This window comes from Schistocerca nitens, chromosome 3 (assembly GCF_023898315.1).
Source record: "Schistocerca nitens isolate TAMUIC-IGC-003100 chromosome 3, iqSchNite1.1, whole genome shotgun sequence".
Lineage (NCBI taxonomy): Eukaryota > Metazoa > Arthropoda > Insecta > Orthoptera > Acrididae > Schistocerca > Schistocerca nitens.
This window is the reverse complement of record NC_064616.1, coordinates 370658945-370668598: the sequence shown is the minus strand read 5'-3', so window position 1 is coordinate 370668598 and position 9654 is coordinate 370658945. Positions and strand designations below refer to the sequence as shown.

Sequence of the window (9654 nt, the reverse complement as noted above, 5' to 3'; positions counted from 1 at the left end):
TAAGAAGAACTAATGACAAGTTGAAGCTTTTACTCCTTCGCTGTGGGCTAGTGCGCCTCAGTCAGAAGAGAAATGTCGGCGAATGTCAAGTACTTGCGTTCACCTTCTTGTGTGATATACAATATCGACATGTCGCAAATGATAAGAGAAATAGTTGTCCGAATTTTGTAGAGGTTAATCGAGAAATATCGCCGAAGAAGAGAACTGAATGGTACGGAGAATGACAGATGCGAGAGTACAGTCTGGTGGATCTAGACATATTTTACACGTTCACGATGCTCCTGTGAGAGTGAGGTCCGCAGGAGATGAGACCAGTTTGCTTATAAGCGGAGCACTAGGGCGGCGGCGAGCAGTGCCGAGGCGGCTGCGGCAGCCGGTGTGGGCGCGGCGGCGCCGTTGTCGGGCTGGCCGCCGAAGCCGAAGCCCGCGCCGACGGCCGCGTGTTCGAGGCCCAGCTGGTGCGGCGCGCTCGCCGTGCTGGCGCTGGGCAGCCACGCCGTGGGCGCCGCCTCGGCCGCCGCTGCCGCCGCGGGCGACGCCGGCCAGTCGGTGGGGGGCGGCGGCTGGCTGCTGGGCAGTGGCGGCCAGCTCTGGCCGGGCGTCTGCCGGTGGAACGGGCTGGGGCTGTGCGTGCTGGCCGGGAACTGCGCCGTCCACGTCGACGGCACGTAGCTGCTCCCTGTAACAAACATTGTAGCCTGTACTCAACTGACTTTAAAGAATACGTGGTGAGAAAAGAAATGTTGTGCCACAACTCATCATATCCTCTCAAATGAACAGATTCCACAGATGTAGAGGTGATTTCAATGGCACCGCAAAGACTTGTGATAGGAGCGTTACTGTTTACAACACAGGATTATTTGTAGGTGTGGTATCACATATCGATACATTGGTATTAGAATTGCAAGTTTCTGTTCGATGCCGGCAGCGGTCGCGCGTGATCGGGCGGGCCCGATTGTGCGCAGCCATTAAGCCACACCTCCAGCAGCTCCGTACCACGAGGGCACTCTGCTGCCGCGCTATAGGATAGCCGGCATTAGCTGCTTAGCCCACTCGAGCTCACAAGGGAACCTCCCCATCGCACCCCCCTCAGATTTAGTTATAAGCTGGCACAATGGATAGGCCTTGAAAAACTGAACACAGATCAATCGAGAAAACAGGAAGAAGTTGTGTGGAACTATGAAAAAAATAAGCAAAATATACAAACTGAGTTGTCCATGCGCAAGATAGGCAACATCAAGGATGGTGCGAGTTCAGGAGCGCCGTGGTCCCGTGGTTAGCGTTAGCAGCCCTGGTTAGCGTGAGCAGCTGCGGAACGAGAGGTCCTTGGTTCAAGTATTCCCTTGAGCGAAAGGTTTACTTTCTTCATTTTCGCAAAGTTATGATCTGTCCGTTCGTTAATTGACGTCTCTGTTCACTGTAATAAGTTCAGTGTCTGTGTTTCGCGACCGCACCGAAAAACCGTGTGATTAGTAGACGAAAGGACATGCCTCTGCAATGGGAACCGAAAACATTTGATCGCAAGCCTCGTTAGCAGGAATACTCTCTCTTCCATCTCTTCCGTGCGCTGTAGTCGACTGACGTCGTGCTTTTCGATGTTTGTTTAGGTGTAGCGTCCCCCATACTACGGCGCAGTTACCTCGCATCGGACGGACGGACGGACAGATAACAATTGTCTGAAAATAAAAACCTTTTGACTCCAGGGAAGACTTGAATCAAGGACCTCTCGTTCCGCAGCTGCTCACGCTAAACACGGGACCACGGCGCTCCTAAGCTTACACTCTCCTTGCTGTTGCCTATCTTGCGCATGGACTTCTCAGTCTGTATATTTTGCTTATTTTCTTCATAGTTCCACACAACTTCTTCCTGTTTTCTCGATTGATCTGTGTTCAGCTTTTCAAGGCCTATCCACTTATAACTAAATCTGAGGGGGGTGCGATGGGGAGGTTCCCTTGTCAGTATGACATCACCACGTGACACTACACAGCGCGATCTAGTCGACACCACAGTTCGTGATTAGTACAGAAAAACTCTTCCCTTTTGACATTGATGAGCTGGGCTCTGTTTCTTGTTGCAGTATTTATACAGGGTGAAAAGTATTTAAACCGACAAACTCTGGGAGGTTGTAGGGGACATCAAAACAAATATTTTTCCCTATGAGGATTATTTAAACTGATGGAGGCCATATTACTCTCTTCAGTTGTTAGAGGCCGTATTACGCTCTTCAGTTGCAGGCAACTGCTGTCCACCAGTGTAGTAGTGCATTTTTAATATTTTTTTTTGTGGGATCTAAAATTTAAAAACCTCTCTCACACCGGCCTGATTTAGCTTCACTGATCAGGATAGTAAAAAACATGCGTATATTAAGGGAATTTTCATTCACAAAGCAGGCTTATCACATTCACACAGTTCAATACTGTTCTATCCTGATTAAATTGAGCTTAACTTAAATTCCATAAGGCAGTGAAGCAATTTCGAAGTCTCGGTGCGACGAAAATTGCTAGTCGATCTCCTGAAAAACATTTGTAATAAAACAGAGAAAGTAGAGCTGATTTAGAAGCTTACCGACGGTCATTCTTTCCACAAGTCATTCTCGAATGGAACAGGAAAGGATGAAAAGATAATTTAAGAGCAGAACGTTTCTCAGTCACTTCACCAACCTCATCATCTAATATTCGTAACCGCTCATTACACCATTCTCGTATATGATCGTATTTCAGAGAGCTTAGTGAATATATAATCCAACAACTATTAATTTATAGGAATATCTTTGTTTATGCCAACACATCAACAGAACACCTGTCCATCATCATATGTAAAAATGTTTCGAGTATTTTGTTTTGAACTATACCAACCTGTCATCACTGTACCATATTTTAAGCATACCAGTTTCTATATTAACTCACAATTAAGTAAAATAGTCAAATTATATCATATGTTACGTATTGCTACATTGCTATCTCCCAAGTCAAGCAGGTGAAAACTAAGTGAAGCATCTCTGTCAACATATAACATCTCTGAGCGCCAAAACATTTTCAGTGCAACTATTGTTTATATGGAATAAATCTTCATATTGTGATATATTGTGAAAATCTGGCATTCTAATATTGCATATAGAGGATATACAGCGATATATTAGGAACCAGTATACCGTGCTGTGTCAGCCTCACGTTAAAAACATTGTGAAAAGCGAAATGTGCTTTAAACATTGCAGAAAAGTGATAACAAATGTGCGAACAGGTAGTCAGCCACCACAGCAACCAGTAGACGTACACTGTAACGATACAGTACTCCCAACCAGCTATTGCAATAACTTCAAGAGGCTAAGCAATTTTTATCTCTGCGTTTGGCTTTCTGTGCTGGGCAGGGCGGGTGCCCCGAGTTTCTAGTGATGATACCTGTGGATCAAGCACACTACAAATACTCGGAAATCACCGCCCTGTAGGCCACAACATACTCTGGCAGGTGTCCACAAATAGCAAGGACAACTACGGCTGCCCGCCAAATACTGTCTTACCAACTCACACAACGAAGAGCGTGCTGAAAAGCAATGCCTCCGAATTTTTAATCAGAAATTCTTAAAGCTTTTCAAATAAAAGAAAGGTTATTAACATTCTACATCTTTATTTTTCATGTCTACATATTTATTTCTCAACGTAGTCACCCTGGCGAGGAACACATTTCTCTCAACGAGAGACCAGTTTGTTGATACCATCACTGTAGATAGAATGTTGGCTTTTTTGATGGAGCCACAACCTCGCCTCTGCTTGCACTGTTTCATCACTGTCAAAGTGAAGTACTCGAAGGTGTTCTTTATTTTTTGGAAACAGAAGAAAATCTGATATGACCAAGTCGGGACTGAATGGAGGATGACCAATGACAGTTTACTCAAGGCGTTGGATAGTTGCAGATGTCACATCAATCGTGTGTGGTCTGACATTGTCATGCTGAAGAAGACGGTGCTTCATGTGTAGACGAACTCTTCGAATTCGAAACTCTTTTATTGCACGCTGTTTCTCATACACCAACATAATTACGTTACATACTGCCTTGTTACTCGCTACAATTCGATGCCCTCTAGCGACAGAGGACTGCAAATATGTATACATGTGGAATAAATATGTATAATGTTAATAACGTAGGTTTTATTTAAAATGCTTTAATGGTTTCCACACACAACATTTGGAGGCATTACTTTGTAGCATGCCCTCATAATCAGAGTAATAAACTAATATTAAAACTGACGTTTAAAGGAGAGATATAGTAACTTACGATACAGACATGTCTGACTGAGGCAATAAAACCTGAATTTAACCTCAGCAAATACTGTAACGTGACAGCGAAAGAAGACATGTTGCCGGTATGGTCGCACTGTGATTGGCTGCCACTTACAGCAGTACATCCAGCCTGGCCAGGATTCTTTCTTACTTCCTTGGCAAACATACTATAGCTCAGAGCTAGCGCAAAGTGGGTGACTTTATTACCTCATGTAGGCTTAATGGGCTGAAAAATGCGAATGGCATGACGTCCTGGTAGTTGGTAGCGGTGCTGAAACTCGTTTCTTTTCCGCTAAACTTATAAGACATAGCTATACAATAGTAAGAGTTTTGTATCTAGAATTACTATTAGTCACGTGTTAAAACCAGTAGCGTTTTACACTTGCTGACTTCTGCAATGCTTTGCTAATGGTTTTCTAACGGTTTGGGTACTGTAGACGTAATAAGCTTCAGTGTGTGTTTTATTGGAGTCCTCACACTCCTGACGATCCGGTCATAACAGAAATTTTAAAGTAATTGTCATATTTTCAACCGACTTCCTCTCGCTGCGTCTTGGTCGCTGTTACGGGAACCACCCAACTACAAGCAGATGTACTATGGCTTTTCTCACACGAGTCTCATTAGTTTATAAGATGCAGAGTCTTCTTCACAAAACCACAGAAAAACATTTACATGGCAGCATGTCGTTTTGACACGAAACACATCACACAGTTTTACATTTGTGGCTACACACAGAAGATTATGAACGCTAGCTCCCCCAGTAAATGAAATGGAAGGAACTGTAACATATTTTACCAAATATACTCTAAGACAAAAAACAACGCACAATTAGAGAATTATCGGCATGGGCCGGAAATCGGTAGCTGTAATGTACATATACAGGCAAACAAATGATTACAATTTCACAAAAACTGGATGATTTACTTAAGAGAGAGCTTCAAAACCTGAACGAGTCAATAGATTGTTGGTCCATCTTGGGCCCTTATGTAAGCAGTTATTTGACTTGGCATTGATTGATAAAGTTGTTGAATGTTCTCCTGAGGGATATCGCGCCAAATTCTTTCCAATTGGAGCGTTAGATAGTCAAAATCGCAAGCTGGTTGGCGGACTGTGCCAATAATGCACTAAACATTCTCAATTGGGGAGAGACCCGACGATCTTGCAGGCCAAAGTAGCAAGCACGAAGACAAGCAGTAGAAACTCTCACCGCGTGCGGGCTGGCATTATCTTGCTGAAATGTAAGCTCATTGTGGGTTACCATGAATGACAACAAAACGGGACGGACCCTGCGGTTTAGGGCGCCTTACCATGGTTCGTATGGCTTCCCCCGGTGGGGTTCGAGTCCTCCCTCGGGCATGGGTGTGTGTGTTGTCCTTAGCGTAAGTTAGTTTAAATTAGATTAAGCTGTGTGTAAGCCTAGGGACCGATGACCTCGGCAGTTTGGTCCCTTAGGAACTTACCACAAATTTCCAGTGGATGAGAACCAAAGGGGTCCTGCTGTCAAAAGAAATGGCACGCCAGACCATCGCACGTAGTTGTCGGGCTGTATGGCGGGGGACAGTCAGGTTGGTATCTTACTGCTGTCCAGGGCGCCTCCAGACACGTCTCCGGCATGGGATCTCATTGATTTGAGTAGAATTGTCTTCAGTGATGAGTCCCACTTGGAAATGGGCCCCGATGACCAGCAAAGACGTGTCTGGAGACGGGAACAAATGCCTAATTTTCCTTTCTGATACAAGTCGGGCAGACCTTGCAATAAAAGCAGATACTACGTTAACCAAAGTGGCTTTCGACTGTTTCTGACACGTTCCGCTCGTTCTTGCTCGTCACGAGTACATTGCAGCCTTGTTCAGGAAGTGTATTTTATATTCGGTTCCAAGCGAAGGTACTGGAGATGTTTAATCTGAAATCCTTGATGGAGTCCTACCTGGAACGAAACGTCAAAAGCCTCCAAATCTAGCATCCACAGCTGGTAAGCAAATCGTTATTAAATTACATTGTACTCCTCCTCCATGAAACATCGTGGACAGATTTTGAATGTAGAGAGGAATTTGGTCAATTTCTCTTTGGCATGAATGGTACGAACCCTCAACGGGTGACACTTTTCAGAATATGAAGAATAGTAAAAGTGATGCTGAGCCTTTTTGTATTTGACACTGTAAGAGTCAGATGCTTTAACTAAAGCTCTCCCTCTAGGAGGGATTACGTTCTACTTCAGGGTGACAATTATTGAACTATATGAAATACAATCGTTGTAACTTCTGAACGGATTGCATTGTGATGAACAAACTGCACGGCTGGTCGCGGGGCATGTTGAGAATTAATATGTGCAAGTATGGTTTGGTTTATTGACGAAGCCCACTTCCATTTGGATGGGTTAGTCAGTAAGTAAAACTGGCACTTTTGGGGACTGAGAGTCCACATTTCGCGATCGAGAAGTCTCTTCACCTTCAACGGCTGACGATGTGGTGTGCAATGTCCAGACACAGTATAATCGGTGCGATATTCCTTGATGGCACGGCGACTACTGAATGGTACTTGACGGTTTTGGAAGATGATTTCATCCCCATTATCCAAAGTGACCCTGATTTCGACAAGATGTGGTTCTTGCAAGACGGAACTCGACCCCATCGAAGCAGGAGAGCGTTCTAAATCCTGGAGGAGCACTTTGGGGACCGCATTCTGGTTGTGGGATACCCAGATACAACTGGCATGGTCCTCGACTGGCCTCCAAATTCTCCGGATTCGAACAAATGCGACTCCTTTTTGTGGGGCTTTATTAAAGACAAGGTGTACATCAATAACCCCAACACCATTTCTGAGATGAAAGCAGCCATTCAGGAGGTCCTCGACAGCATCGATGTTCCGACACTTGAGTGGGTCATGCAGAATTTCGCTATTCGTCTGTGCCACTTCATCGCCAATGATGGCAGGTACATCGAACATGTCATAACCTAAATCCAAATATCTGTAGCTACGTTTACATGTTGAATAAAGTGTGTGCACGCCGTAGTTTGTAACTAATTTATGTTTCTTTTCATATAGTTGAATAATTGTCGCCCTGTAAGTGCCTTCATTCAATGGACGTCATCATCTCCGTTTAATGCCTAGACATTTTCCCAGGATAGTCCGACTCAATGGTTCTGCGAACTGGCGGCACTTCCAGATGCTCTGCAATAAGTTCAGATGTTCCTCTGTTATTTGGTGTTTGGTCACAGTCAATGCAGTTGCGCCACAATTAGCGAAATAATTTCTTAAGATTATCTCTGACCTTGCGGAGAGATTGAAAATTAACACCAATATTTAACAGTTGAAATAAGGTGCCTTTCATTGACCTGTACTAAGCATTTATGTACGTTTCGTTGAATTAGCGGAACTTCGTGAAAATTATTCTTCTGTGTTAACAGGAATTTTATTGTTATTTTATTGCCACACTGTAAATACGAGAAATAATCGTGCGCTCACGGAGGTGACAAACGTCATCGGATATAGCCGTCCATAGTTGCGAAAGTGTTGCCGGTGCAGCATTTTGAGCACGAACTGACCTCTCTAACCCAACTCTCCTGTTGGGCGATCTGAGTGGCCAAATCCTTCGGTCTAACTGTCCAAAAAGTTCTTCAAACCAGTCGTGAACAATTGTCACCCAGTGAAATGACGCATTGTCATCCATAAAAAATCCTTCGATGTTTGGGAGCATGAAGTCCATGAATGGTGTCCAGGAAACTGAACAAAACCATTTCCAGTCAATGATCGGCTCACTTGTGCCAGAGGACCCAGTCCATTCCATGTAACCACAGCCCACACCATTATGGAGCCACTACCAGCTTGCACAGTTCCTTATTGACAACTTCGGTCCATGGCTTCGTGGGGTCTGCGCCATACTCGAACCCTACCATTAGCTCCTACCAACTGAAACTGGGACTCATCTGACAAGGCCACGGTTTTCCAGTCATCTAGGGTCCAACCGATATGGTGACGAGCCCAGGAGAGGCGCTGCAGGCGATGTGCTTTTAGAAAAGGCCGTCATGTCTGTCATCTGCTGCCATAGCCAATTAACGCCAAATTTCGCCGCACTGTCCTAATGCATATGTTCGTCGTACGTCCCACATTCATTTATGCGGTTATTTCATGCAGTGTTTCCTGTCTATTAGCACTGACAACCGTACACAGACGCCGCTGCTCTCGGTCTTTAAGTGAAAGTCGTCGATCACTGCGTTTTCCTTCGTGAGAGGTAATGTCTGAAATTTGGTATTCTCGGCATTCTTTTGACACTGTGGATCTCGGAATATCGTATTCCCTAACGATTTCCGAAATGAAATGTCCCATGCATCTAGCTCCAACTGCCATTCCGCGTTCACTAGTCTGCTAATTCCCGTCGTGCGGCCATAATGACGTCGGACACCTTTCCACATGAATCACCAGACCACAAATGACAGCTCCGCTTATTTTTTTTTCCTTTATTGAGTTTCGATTCCCCCTGAAGGGGGCGGGCTGGCAGCAGCTTACTACGCCGCTCTTCAGCCTACAGAATTTGTTTTAAAAGGATGAAGATAATAAAAAATAACAGTTGGCGATAAAATCGGTGACTTAAAGGTAAAATGGCAGAAAATTCTGGAACTTAAAACATAAAACACAGGGTTGATGATGCTAAGAAAATACACAGGAAGCAGAAAAATAACAGACAGACAATTAAAAAACACGACGACAGTGTGGTTTCTGTTCGCAAGAGATATAAAATGCACACCCAGCGACAGCATGATTTCTGTTCGCAACACTGTGGAAAGACGCACAACACTGAACACTCAAACACTGCACTAAAAAGTTGGCACAAATATGACATACCACAGCCGAGAGCAGGCGGGGGGGAAACTGGGCAGATGATGGGAAAATAAAAAAGGGGGGGAAGGAGAGGAAAAGTGAAGGGGGGGAGGGGGGAAAGGAGCCAATGAAGAATGAGGACCCATAAGAGGGGTGAGGGGTGCTGAGCAGACGTGCCAGGGAGTGGGGAAGGCTCCGCTAATTCACTGCCGTTTTATACCTAGTGTAAGCGATAGTAGCGCCATCTGTATGTGTGCATATCGCTCCCCCCTTGACTTTCACCTCATTGTATAAGAGTTGTTAAAAACGTCTAACAACATTGCAGTCATTACTGTTACAAAATTAAACTGTTTTGTGCCTGAAAAAGAAAATTGTGCTCCACTTAATGTTTTCGTGATTTTGTCGTGGTTCATACTTCCAGAGTAGAAAAAGAAATTATGTACAAAACTGCAGTAAACTTTGAATCTATACAAATAATAATTAATTAATGATTTTTTGTATGTAGGATAAAGGTATCACATTAGAAGATTGCATTGTAATCTCGTGGCACATTCTTAAC

The 9654-nt window shown here is 44.4% G+C and overlaps 1 protein-coding gene across 1 annotated transcript in view; it reads right to left on the bottom strand.

Annotated features, from left to right (window-relative positions):
• Positions 1–320: 320 nt before the first annotated feature.
• The window catches only part of LOC126249235 (uncharacterized), a 492645-nt gene continuing 483311 nt past the window's right edge, over positions 321–9654 (bottom strand). The window contains exon 8 of the mRNA XM_049950892.1: positions 321–679. Coding sequence (XP_049806849.1) covers positions 321–679 — 359 coding nt within the window. The remainder of the gene's footprint in view (positions 680–9654) is intronic.